The sequence below is a fragment of the Strix uralensis genome, chromosome 17, assembly GCF_047716275.1.
Source record: "Strix uralensis isolate ZFMK-TIS-50842 chromosome 17, bStrUra1, whole genome shotgun sequence".
NCBI lineage: Eukaryota > Metazoa > Chordata > Aves > Strigiformes > Strigidae > Strix > Strix uralensis.
In genome coordinates, this window is record NC_133988.1 from 16,931,110 (window position 1) to 16,944,495 (window position 13,386).

The 13,386-nt window shown below is 42.1% G+C and overlaps 1 protein-coding gene across 2 annotated transcripts in view; it reads left to right on the plus strand.

Annotated features, from left to right (window-relative positions):
• The window catches only part of GRK3 (G protein-coupled receptor kinase 3), a 75,597-nt gene that overhangs the window by 39,400 nt on the left and 22,811 nt on the right, over positions 1 to 13,386 (plus strand). For both annotated transcript variants that reach the window (XM_074887812.1, XM_074887813.1), the window contains exons 4-9: positions 1,802 to 1,903; positions 3,037 to 3,111; positions 4,598 to 4,659; positions 5,734 to 5,785; positions 6,420 to 6,511; positions 9,293 to 9,392. In XM_074887812.1, coding sequence (XP_074743913.1) covers positions 1,802 to 1,903; positions 3,037 to 3,111; positions 4,598 to 4,659; positions 5,734 to 5,785; positions 6,420 to 6,511; positions 9,293 to 9,392 — 483 coding nt within the window. The remainder of the gene's footprint in view (positions 1 to 1,801; positions 1,904 to 3,036; positions 3,112 to 4,597; positions 4,660 to 5,733; positions 5,786 to 6,419; positions 6,512 to 9,292; positions 9,393 to 13,386) is intronic.

Below are 13,386 nucleotides of genomic sequence, written 5' to 3' on the forward strand. Positions count from 1 at the left end.
CAGTGTGGCTGGGGGGGGGGCTGTTGTAAGAGACCCCTCCGCTTTGGGTGCAAATTTAGGTGGTTTAATAAAATAAATACTGAAGGGCAGGAGGTGGCATTCAAGTAAGACAATATGATACATGTCAGGCTTTCTCCTGTACTTCTAATTATTTTGCAGCATTGCATTAATTAAAAAATGTTTCTTTGGCAAAGATGTCCTGAATGATTTTAATTATAAATTGGTACCAAGGGGGAAGTAGTCACAGATGGCAAAGCATGGTGGAACTGTTGCCTTACGTAGTCAGCAAACAAGAGGACTACAGCTAGAAAAATACCGACTTTAATTACGATGTTCCACCGTCAAAGGTAGATCAGTCTGAGTTTGTCACCTGGAGACCTGTTGCAGAATGGAGAAGTGCATCCTGTAAGAGGAGCAGCCTCTGAATGAAGGAAAAAAAAATAGTGTATTGTGACATAGAGGCTGAACACTTTTTTTAAAAAAAAAATCTTTACTTCTGAAAGTCCTCAGCAGTGTGCTTTCTGTTAACCCTGGTGCTGCCCTCGCTGTCGGAGCGTGGCTGGCAGGAACAGCAGAGCCGTGCTTTCCATCCCCGGAGGCCCAGCCTGGACGTGCTCCCCGCCCCAGGAGGAGATGCTGGTTTGTGCAGGCTTTATGCCTTCGCCTGACAGTACAGACAGCTCCGATACGGCCTGTTCCTGCCCAGGCAGGCACTGAATCAAATCCAGCTGGGTCATCTTCTGCGTTGGTTTCCTTGAGTCGGTGGAGGGCTCTGGAGCAAGTCTGCACACTTACATTTATTTGGATCCTGCGACCTCACAGGCTGGTGCTGGGAAGGTCCAACAGTGAGAGCTGAGTCTTTTCTCTACAGATCTTGTGCAGTTTTTTACATTCTGACAGTCCCGTATGAACTTTCCCTAATTACGCTCCAAAGGATCCTTGAACTTGGTGAGGTTTTTCTTCTGAAACCAATTTTCTGGTTTTGTTCTATAAATCAGCCAGATGGGATTGCTGTTGGTTCTCCTGGACCACACCGACCTCCTCTATCACACCTGAAGGAACCTGATCTGTTTTGTGAAACTGTCTTTCTAGCCACCTTTAGGATTTAAATTCAACATGCACCTGAACTGCGTGAACATCTTGAAACGTGCTTTACATTCCTGCTCAGACGTCTGTACTTAATGTGCTGTAATTGCCCTGGAGCGGGACACTCGGGCGCTGGGCTGGCAGCCGTGGGCTGGCACCAGCCGAGGCTTGTGCTGCCTCTGCGATATCAGAACCCTCTGCTAGCCCGGGGAGCTGGGAAAAGGGCACGTGTTGCCGTGCTGCGGGTAGTCCAGAGCATCGAGCGAAATGATTTGAGATGAGGTCAACGCTCTCGAGTGTTAGTGGAGCAAGGTCAGTGCTCTCCATCCGGGAGCCGAGCAAAGGGGAAGAAAACCTTCAGAAATGCTGCTATCTCGCACTCCTTGCACGGTCCAGCCCTCTCATGCATTTAGCTTCTGGCTTCCTCTGCACAGAGCCGTGCTCTGGCAGACAGTAGATGGAAAACATGCTGCCTCAGGTCCGTCCTTTTCAAACTTTAGAAAACAAAGCTTTGTAGCAGTTTTAAGCAAATCAGCTTCCTTGCATAAAAATTCAAAGATAAGAGGGAAATCTAGGCTCAACTGTGGTTGTTTTTAAGTCTTAATTAAGAAAATAAAGTAAAATAAAACTTCAGCCAAAGCCTTGTTTTTACCAAATGAGTGAAAAATCATTAGGAGTGTGCTCGTCTAACGGACCCTTCTCTCTCGTATTGCAGATAAAAGAATACGAGAAACTGGACTCTGAGGAGGAGCGTCTGACCCGGAGTCGGCAGATTTACGACACGTACATCATGAAGGAGCTCCTGTCCTGTTCACACGTGCGTATCCTCCAAAGCTCACACTGCTCTTCGCCTTCCTTGAGTAGCTTGATAGCAGCAATAATCCCAAAACCCTGCAGTTTCATTCAGAGAACAATTAAGACTGTTGCTGAAGGAATTATTACCACAAATACTCGTAGTGCCGTGGATTTCCGTTGGAAGTCCGTGGGACTGGGTTTGGCTGAATTCAGCATGTTTCTGGGGGTTTTTTTGCAGCAATGAGATGTAACGATTGGTGCCGCGTGCCAGTTGGTCTTAAACTTGGTGGTACGCAAAGGAAATACTTGGAGGTTTATCTGGTTTATATTATTTTAAATCGCTATTTTAAAATACGCTGAGTCAGCTTGTGTGTACGCATACATGCACACATATACGTATGTTAACCAATCCCCTCCAGCCCAGCACAACCCTCACAGAAATGTGAGCTGCCGGGGGCTCTGCGGGACCGTGTGGGCGCTGAACTTTGGTGTCTCTGAAAGCTCAGAGTAAAGTTTGAGATTTTGTCCAAAATGGATCACGCAAGGATTTTTTTTTATGATTTGTTTGGCCATAAAGCAGTCTTCCATACCATACTGGAGACAGTACCCTCCTTAGCTGCAGTGTGAGCTGAAGGCGTGGGGCTGCGCTGTGACAGATGCAGCTTTGTTAAAGTCGGTGAAAACGCCCATTTCCTCCAGCTGAAGTTTTGGCCCATCGATCTGTATTGAACAGTTTCCTTTGCTCTTATTTTAAAGAAGGATTTGCAGTGTGTTTTACCCTAGTGCTGTGGTTCTTTGGGTGAAGGGTTTAAGCACTTTTTGGTGCAGTATTGGCTCTGTAAAAAGTCCACGTCCGCTTCTGTCTCTGGAGCTGTCCCAGGGATTTTTCCTGAGTTTGTTAAAGAAGCATCATCTAGCCCTTTTATCTTCACCTGTCTCCTCCTCATCCTCCCCTCTCCTGCCTTCCCGCTTTCGGGTGACTGTTCTAGTGCATCATTCTGCCTGTTTCACAGTAACACACTTTGGGGCAGCTGTGGTGCTCTCGTTGTGAGGTGTATGGGGTTTTCGTATGGTTAAAAGAACGACAGTGCTCGAGACCTTAAATGAAACTTATGTTTCCAACTGTTTGAAATCTTTCTTTTTCTTTTCCAAAAGCCTTTCTCAAAACAAGCTGTAGATCATGTACAAACGCATTTAGCCAAGAAACAAGTGCCAGCCAGCCTTTTCCAGGTGAGGTTAAGACAGTCTGAATGTTCAAGTTTTCTTCACTTATTTGACAGTAAGTGACTCTGTTCATACTATTTTAGGAGACACAATAAATGGTACTGGTACATACTCTTCGCTGTAATAGTGATATCAGAATGCTTTTCTAAGTCAAATAAAAATTACAAATTACTATTATCGGGAATATTTTAAAGCACATTTATGAAAGCAAACTATACCTTGGCATATGAACAGAACAGTTTTAAAATTTATGTAATTTTAAGCCATTAAATGATTTAGAGTAAATCACTTTACATCAGGGGGATACACATGCTGTCAGGATAAACCGAACTGTACCATGGAGAAATTGCTTTAATGTTTCAGTCATGTGAAATCTTTGAAAACATTTTTCTTTTTTTTTTTTTAATTTTAAGGTATATTAATTCCTGGTTGATGATGGTGTGGAGTGAAGCACTGGTTCCATCTCGCATGTTTTTCTGTCTCTCCACAAGACAAAATCCAATCAAAAGTTGCCTGTCCAAACAGGAGTTTCTGCACCATTAAAATTGTGGTGCTTTTTTTTTAACTTTCTAAAATTCTGAATTGTTCAAAGCGAGTATGGGATCTGCATATCTTCCATTTAAAAATAGATGGTATCCTGGCTCAGTTGTGAAACTATACATCTTTTGTGTTCTTATTTACTTTAGAAAATAAAGAAATGAGAACTGAAGTATTTCTTGTATTGATACAAGTTGAGAAATTCAGATATATATTAACTTTTATAGCTAAGTGCATTAAAGCAGTGTGGTTTTCCACATAATGAACCTCACCAATCATGGGAGTGTTCATAAGCTTAAATTTCTTTGATGTAAGTCTTGCCTATGTTTATATATCGCAAAAATGGGAAGATTGCTTCCGCTTAATTTCTCTTACTGGTCAGTGAGCTGGTTTTAATGTTGTGGTGAGGTGAACTGCCAAATTGGTAACTCCATTGCTTGAGTTATACCTCGTCGCTAATTGGGTTGGGGCGTGAGATCACTGCGTGCCATCCCACCTCAAGAGAAAATACTGCTCTAGGAAAAGTCACTTGGGAGTGGAAGGTGCTGGCTTCTCAGTAAGGACAGAGAGGAGAGAAGCACCAAAAAGATAAAGCCTGGCAGCAGCTCTGGGAAGTACAGACTCCACTGGAGTGACCATGTGTTTTATTTAAATACATTTGATAAAAGAACTGTACCATAATTGTCTTGCCAAATTTGTTGCCCATAGGCAGGTGCTACACAGGTTTCATACAGCCCCCCAAGGGAGACATTTAAGGTTTTCTAGCTCATGCAAATATTTTATGTTTAACTTCAGAGCACCTGCTCAGATTCCTAAAGCTAAATGAAGCTTAAATGCTTCACTGAGCCTTCTTCAAGGAAAACACAGTAAATGCCAGTGTGAGTTATATGTAATGGCTAGTACTGCATGTTTATTGTGTGCTTAAATACTGATTGTGTTTCTTAACCCTTTTTAGCCATATATAGAAGAAATTTGTGATAGTCTCCGAGGAAAAATATTTCAAAAATTTATGGAAAGGTATGAACTTGACATATTATCTGAACTTTCTACTTAATGTGTCAGGAAGCCAGGTCCCTTAAGTATTGCTGTAAAATAAGGCTAAAAATGTTTGGTAAACTTTGTTTAATTAATAGTGTGTTATCAGCAAGCTTCTGCAGATGACTAGCTTGGTTGTATATCATGAGTAATGTCAGGATGTATGACTGGAAAAATTGTAAAGATGATGGATTTTACTGTTGCTCTGTGTAGCAGTAGTAATAGATCGTAGTTTGTCCTTAAAGGTTTAAAAAAGCAGAACTACGTTCTCATGGGATGTTCTCATGTGTGACTGAAGGACCCGGTCGTTCTGGTTTGTATCTGGACACCTTGCCATTAAGCAGAAAAGGTCTAGTAAAGAGTAGGAGGCCCGCACCTAGTTCGGTGGAGCAGCCCTCTTAACCTTAGTGGCACTGCTCTTGCGTGCCGGGCCTGCAACGTACGGCTCGTCCGACGGCAGCCAGGTACGCGGTGTGAAGTGGTACGTGGTTTTCTGCAAATGGTTGTAAAAGTGCCTCCGTAGAACTATCGTTTCTTACTCTGAAAATAAATACTTAATTATTTATGTAGAAAGGAGAAACTATTCTTTTGACAACAGCTTGTGGTATTACTGATGTTTTTCCTATTTTAAGATAAAATGAGTTTAAAATGTTCCTTGGAGTATATGGAGGTTCATTAACATAAATCGAGCTGCTTCTGTTTTTTCTTATAATTATCTTCCTCTTTATGTAATTTAAATGTTTGTTAGTTCCAAACTTAGTTGCTTTTAAAAATTAAAAACCATCTGAAAGAGGTGTGAGGACATACTGAGCACTTAAAATTACAGGGATGAAGTTATGCGCTCTCGTAGAGGGATGTAAAATATTAAGGGTGCACTGTCTAGTAATTTTTTTTCTTGGTGGGAGTGAGGTTGTGATTGTTTGAAACGAAGGCTATCGTTTACTGAATATCACAACACACCCTAGTGCAAACTTTATTTTAAATATCAGAGTCTTGATGTTCTCTGTAATGTTTTACACAGTGTTCTCAGACAACTTTTAAACTTTTTTTCTACAGCGACAAGTTTACTAGATTTTGTCAATGGAAAAACGTAGAACTAAATATTCATGTAAGTACTTACAAGTATATTTATCTTGTCAAAGGCTGATACAGGAAAGAAAATGTTCAGTTTTGAATACTGCTTCTGAAAAAGCCTTATTACAGACTACGGTGAATGTTACTGATCTGTTCCTCTATTCTTAGCGGTACAGCCCTGACGATTCCTTTCTGGATGTCCCTGCAGCTGGTCTTGAGCTTTTTGATTTTTATAATAGCTGGAAGAAACCGAACTGCCAGAATTGCTGCTCTGTAACAGCCCCAGACTCTCTCTGTCTCCTTTTTCCCACTACGGTTCTGACGTTGTCCCCAGCACCCCTTACCTCGGCCTCCGCTTTTGTCCCTCTGCACGGCTCTGTCACAGCTTTGTCTGTAACACAGCCCTCCTCTCTGCAGGCTGCCTTACGAATGAGCCTGTCAGGCTTTGGCAACAACAGTCCCATTCGTCTTGCCTGTACTTCAGACTGTAGTGCTTGCAAGTACGGTGAAATATAAGCACTAAGGGGCTCCTTTTTCCAAAACAGTAAAGGCTGTATGAGTTACAATAGTTACGTATCGTAACACGTTAATAGATTACTTATTTTTACAGTGAGTTTTCAAATGCTGAAAAATGAAGTCTGGTTTTGTTTTGTTTTTTTCATTTACAGCTGACCATGAATGATTTTAGTGTACATAGGATAATAGGAAGAGGGGGATTTGGTGAAGTGTACGGTTGCAGAAAAGCAGACACTGGAAAAATGTGAGTATAGACACACTTTATTTTAGAGGTAATTATAAACTCTGAACTAGTAAGGAAATCCTTCCAGTCATTTCTTACAAAATCACTGTAGCAGTGTTGCATTACTCTGTAGTTCTTTGTGATTAAATTTTATGCCAAGAGGTTCTGATTTCTGGATCATCTTTAAGCTTAGTTTAATACTTGATCCTGTTACGTGCCATGCAGTGGGGCTTCAGTCTAGCAGAGCTCTTAAGCACATCCTTCATTTAAATGGTCTTGTCAAAATTAATGGAAACTGTGCATAAGTTTAAAATTAAGTATGTGCTTAAATGACTTCCTGGATGAGAGCCTGACAGTGCGGAGCGATGTTCTTGTGGAAGCCGTGGGGGTCGTGTGAGCCGTTACCTCTCGGCTGCTCGAGGTCGCTCGTCTCGCAGCAGAGCGCGTCGCGTCGCCGGAGCTGCCCTCGGGCTGGAGGGTGGCACAGGAACGGGACCTCGGCGCTGCTCCGTCGGCAGGAGCAGATCCTGAGTGGGCTGTTCTGGATTTGTGTAACTGTGTACGTTTCTGCCCCCATGAGCACGTCGCACTGGCAAAAGCAGTGTTCCTTGCTTCCCTTTGAAAGGATATAGCTCCAGTGTTGGACTTGGGTTTAGCAGAGCTCTCGGTGGGAACTCCAAGGTCACCCCTGTGGGGTTTTTTTTAAATTTTTCTGGTCTTACCATTCACACGCTTCTCCTGATCATCAGATTTCAAGTTCTAGGCATAATTGTCCTGTCGTGTTCTGTTTTGAACATCTGGGCATTGATTTAACAAACTGTTCTCAATATCTTATCTATTTAATTACTTATTTACAGCCCACCCCGCCCCTTTCATCTTTTTTTTTCTCCTAACAATTTTAGTCCAGGGACCATCCTTAAACATTTCTCTTCTAAGGAAGCATGGCATGTTTGACGTGCCAAGTCTCTGCGGTTACAGCTGGCTTCGCTGGCAGTTGTGTGTGCTTGGCATCCTTGATAATAATAAACTTCTGAGCTATTAACAAGTGGAAGACATCTTAATGTTGCTATCACGCTTAGTATTTTTGCAGTGACTTCAAGTATTTATAATAATACTATTACTAACAGTACCGTCTTTATTCTTGCTTTGGTGCTTTTTTGTCCGTGTACAATTCGTTAATTTGTCCATGTACAAAAATAAACCTTTTATTTAGCTTGAGCCCCACTAAGTAGGCACCCACCCTGAAGAGGTAGTTCTCAGGTTCTCAGTCATTTTCATGTCTGAGTTTTGCTCTGGCAGGAGGTGGATAAACCTTGGGACTAGCAAATGAAGCAAAGGACAGTTTTTATCAGATATAAAATAGAGTAAAGGGAAGTGAAAGGTGGGAAAACCAGCCTTTTTCAAAAGTGAAGCAAAACTTTAGACTAGGTTCAGTTTCTGGGTAGAGGTTTGGTTTAGTTCTTTCTTAATCCAAACCTGTTTACCCATCCCTAATCCAGATCCCGTCCACTCTAGATGGCTGCCTCTGCTGCACTTACTGCCTGCAAGGAGCTTGGGAAGCCACCCCTCGAAGGTAAATGCCATCGGTGTTTCACTAACCCACAAAGATACACCTGAGGCTTCTTTCACATCACCTCCCTCGAGGACATCTAAATAGGGGCCAGAAGTACGATGCAGGAAGCAGGCCAAAGGGGGAGGGGTAGCAGCACTCTTTGAGCTCACATCTCGATAGAAAAATGAGATACTTGATTTCAATCAGCCTTAAATGGCCCCAGTCATTCGCTTTGATCAGTGACGTCAAAGCATAAATAAAGGGTAGCGTGTGAAATGTTATTTATAGTCATCGTTTACAGACTCCTCAGCCAGAGCACGTGCTGTGAATATATTCCTTGTGATGGAAACTTAAAATTCCAGTGTGTTCACGCTCACTCTTCCCCCACTCACAACACATGCATGGCAAGGAATGACGTGGCGTTTTCAGGGAGAGCAGAGCGAAGGTGATCCGAGGCCCCGTGTCTGTGCGGAGCTGTCACCGTGTAGGCAGCTCATTAGCATCGATGCAGTGCTCTAGTGTGGTGTTTTCCTGAGTGTATTTTAAAACCAGTGGCCTAAAAATCCATGGTTGCCCATTGTCTAGAAGTCTTCTGTGGAGGAGCACACGTGTCCTTCGCAGCTGCTGTCTAACAGTAGGCTCACCTAACGTCTTAAAGAGTACCCAGACTGTATTATATCCTACTCTTGTTTGAAGGTTGTTAGGGTAACGTTCTTTTTTGAGCAAAATTTTATTAGTTTGTATAATACAGATGGCAGAAGATTAAAAAAGCTTTCTTGTGTATATCTGACCTTTTTTTGAATAGAAAGAAAACTTTAAAAAAATACATATATAAAACTCAGCGTGTGTTCAAGGTACTACTTTCCTGGTAGAGTTGAAACTGTTAGAATTAAGTGGAACCATAATAGAGTCTCTGTTATTTAATTCATACTGCAAATCCTTGCTTGTAGGTATGAAAAAAACATATGTATGGTATGTAATTCCTGTATCACTGTGGTTGGTTGGACACAGAATTACTCATTAAAGCGCATTTCTCTGTTGGGGGGCTTCTGTTGAAAACGTTTTAATTCTGTGAGATTTGGAGGTTTTCTTGTTTAGTTGTGTAATGATGTTTTTAGTACTGGGTTTAAGTCTTTAAAGAGCTTGCCTACAGGATACTGTAAACGTGCATGGCCTAACTGTTAGTGAATAATACTGAGTCTAGGAGGAAATTTTTTCTGGTGCTTTTTCTGAACAGTTAATATTTTCAGGTATGCAATGAAATGTTTAGATAAGAAGAGAATCAAGATGAAGCAAGGAGAAACATTAGCCTTAAATGAAAGAATTATGCTGTCTCTTGTCAGTACAGGAGTAAGTATCATTGATTTGTTACTCTTTTCTTCATTGCATATAATATAAAAGCTGTTACATATAATACATATTTTTATGGCATATAATATAAACGCTGTTACATACAATACACATGCCATCAATTCAGTTGTGTGACATGCAAAAGTTAAATCCCCCTGGAACCTCCCCCCTGATTCTAGCAATGTGTCTGATATAAAATGGAAAAGCAAGCTTGCTTTTCAGTTTGGGTGCTTACAGAAATGAGCATCTCGGCTAAAGAGGCTTGAGTTGGTTCCCGTTTCTTAGGTAATTAATTCTGTCCCCCCCTTCTGAATTTTTAAATATTCCTTTTTCAAGTATTTATATTTGAAACTTTTCCAAAACATTGTTCTGTCTTGTAAAAAAAAATTCCTTTTCTGCTATAGTTTCTTACCACTTTTGTAGAACATGAGGTGTTATTTCAGAAAAACCTTTGGTTTCCTGTTTGTCCTCCCTTTCCTTTGGCTGGTCTGTGACGCTGACTCTGCTTACCCCGTTTCTCCATTGTATTTATGTACCTTAGCTGAGTACCTATCAAGGTGCACCAAGTCTGCCCGTCTAGCATATTTAAAATTAGAAGTATCACTAGTGTGCATAAACAACAACCCCGCGGGCGCTGGTTTCACCGGACCGTGTCCTGTCCCCTGCGGAAGAGACGCTTGGCGGTGGCTGCAGTAGGCTGGGCTCAGAGCAGGCTTTGAAGTGCCAGAGCCTTCCCGGTACGCCGGCCTCGTTAGACAAAACTTGAAATCGGCTCTATCGCCATGGTTACGTGGGATGCTGGTAAAAAGGTTAATTTTCCTCATGACTACTGCGGTGTACGAATTAAACATTCGGTTTGCAGCTCAGTGTAAACACATCCCCTTTTCCCAGCGCAGTTAAAGCCCGGGAAGGAATCGCGTGTGATTTTGTTCTGGGCTTGCCCAACAGGAGTGCAAACAGCATCATATCTGCAGTGCAGGAGGATGACTGCTTTGGCTCGCAAGATGGCAGAGAGCAAATACTGTGCTTTATTCTCAGAGACAAGATCTGTATCTTGCAGAGATTAGGTAAATCCTGGTTCGGGTTCTGCATTTCCCAGGTGATTTCTTTTTTAAAAAAAAATCTCACTTGTGCTGCATTTAGCATCACCGTGTCCTTGAGGTGCACACACAGCGTTTTTGCTGTCTTCTGTTGAGGGAACCCCTCGGTCTGGGGGGGTTCAGGATGGGCCCTCCTGGCCCACAGGTAGCCTGGGGCTGCGCTGCGGTGCCCGCAGGTGTGGCCGCGGGAGGACAGCCCCCCTGTCTTCTGCAAACTGGGCTTTGAAAATGGAGGCTTACATGTAATTACAGAATTACCATTGCTAAACAGTGCCCTTCTATTGTCAAGTGAAAACACTGTGAATCAGACAACACTTGGTACTTCTCAGCCTCACGAAGGCATGTGAGGTGCTCTCTTGTGCAGGCTGACAGAACAGCAAAGCCGGCTGCACTTTGGTCCCTAGAAGATCAGCTTTTCAACTCTTCTTGCTACCCATCAGATCACTTTCCTCTGCTGTTAGAAATACCCTGGTAAGGCAAATCCTACACCAGAAACCAGGGAAGCTGTGCGTCAAGGTGTCATCGTAAGGTCGAACTTGTTCCTCACCGCAAAGCTCCGAAGGAAGGACGAGGTATTTCTTGTTGTGCCTTTCATCAGAAACTCCTGCCCTGCCTCGGCTGTTCTCTGCAGAAGGACAGGCGTGCACTGAAGTGAAAAGTCAGGGAATTTCCCTTAACACAGAGTCGCATTCACATTTGGCTTGAACATAAAGATAGACGAAGGACTGGAAAGTATTTCTTTGTTCTTTTATCCGTGGAGTTAACAACTGGGATTTATCAGTTAGACTTTTTAATCAAGTTAACTGTTTTCACCAAAGATAAATTGTGGCTTGTCCAGGAGTGTCAGGAGTCTTGAGAGCCAGTGGGGTGAAGTTCTGTAGCGGAGACTAGACACGAAATCTAGGCAAATTAGTAATAATTGTCCCATTAACTTTAATTTGTGATTCTGTTGCTCCAGTACTGAATGTGAATTTTCATGTCTAGTGATTCAATAAGAAAATTGTTCACAAGGCTGCTAATGGTGGAGCTAGTCATAGCTAGTCATTCTGCAGCAGCAAAGCAAGACAAACCATTTGGGTTTTTTTGCTAAGGATTATCAGCTCATTAGAGTGTAACTTCTTTAGATTCTCAGAAATTTGAAAGAGAGCTTGAAAAGAGAGATTTTGTACCAAACGCTGCCCATTCAGGTTAGCTACACCTGCTGTTGCAAGAGGTGCTGGAGCATTTTGAATATGCAGAATTAAATGGGTTTGGAAGTGGTAGAATCAGATAATTCATTTAATTCCTGACTATGAGCTGTTAGGTGTGGATGGCACGTGCCTTCCCCAATGACAGGATTTGTGTGCTGCCCAGAGCGAAGTGGAGCTGGGAAGTTCATCATAGTGCAATTAGTCATTTAACTGGGAATCCAGATGTCTCTGCAAAATACATAATAACAGCTGTGCAGATTACACATACGTTTGTGTAATCATTTTTGTTAATCCACCTCAAATTTTGGCATTCACAACTGCTCCTTGATTAGGGAGCTCCCAAATTTGAGAACATTGTGGCCGAGTTGTGAGAGGTTTTTCACGGTAACGTTTCGAGTTGTCACAGCTCAGAGGTACGACAGGCACCTCTACAGAGCACAGGGAGCTGCTTGGATTGGCCTAATAATACAAAACATATTACTCCAATTTTCCATGGGTTTATTTGCTTTGTCACTGACTGTTGGTGTGACATGGACAAACTGTTGCTGAGGTTTGTCTTTCCTCTTTTGCAAGATGCAGGCCCTGTCTTTCTCTCCCACGGAGGTGTTCGCTCTGGAGGCTGGAAATGCACTGTGAAATTCTTAGAAGATAACATAGTAGGGAAAATATTTTCTTTTTGTTGAAAGAAAAAAAATATTTATTTTCTGTAATAGCCATATTTGCCTAATGTTCAAAAACTGGAACATTGAAATCACTGAGACCGTGGCTGCTGGTGGACTGTATAAAAACAATCTGCCAGAAGATGCTGGTTTTGGAAGGAAGTGGTTATTTAATAAATCCTTTTCCTGGCGGGTAGGAGGTGGTCATTCCGGCAGGCTGTTGCAAGACAGGGCTGTAGCTCTGCTCTACTGTGCCTGCTAGTTCTCTCGTTCTGAAATAATTAGAGAGTTAAGCTGGTTTGCTCAGCTCTTTTTGAGATAATTTGACTAAATGCTGGTTTCAGGATTCCCTCAAAGGATGGTAAATGCAAGGTACAGCAAAAGTTGACGGACTGAACAACAAAACATCTGAGATCAATAATCAGGTATTTTTTCCTGAGAAGAACCCGTACTTTGTTTTCATGTGTACTGAGATTTGTAGGAGTCTCAATTTTGCTCAAAAAATGGAAACTTCCCAAATCTTGATTGTCACTTGAAGGAACATCTGTGGGAATGGCAGACAATAGCTCGATGTTTGCAGCGTTGACCTGCACGTCTTTCGGAGCGAGAGCTGTCAGGACAGAGCTGCTCTTTAGTTAAAATCGCTACACAGCTGCTCTACGCTAGGAACACGTTGTTTTACCTGTTTGCTGTCATTTCTGCGGTCATGCTCTAAGGCCAGGTGCTTGGATTATGGGAATGAGTCAGAATCAAAGGTTTCCTTCTAAAGTAATTGTTAGTGTGCTAATTTAGAATATTACATTTCTACTATTTTTTTATAGTTATCCTTTCTTTTTTTTTTTTGCCTTCCACATGATTTATTACCAGAAATTTGTCTTCAGCAATTTTTTGGACCTAATCCAGGATTGTTTGGATGTAAGGAACTGTTTCCAAACTATTCTCAATTCACACATTATTGTCATACTGTTGCTTATTTTTTTCAGAGCAGAAGCTTGACTGTAACAAAGTATTACTCTCTTGCGACATTTGCTTTATTGCTCTATGT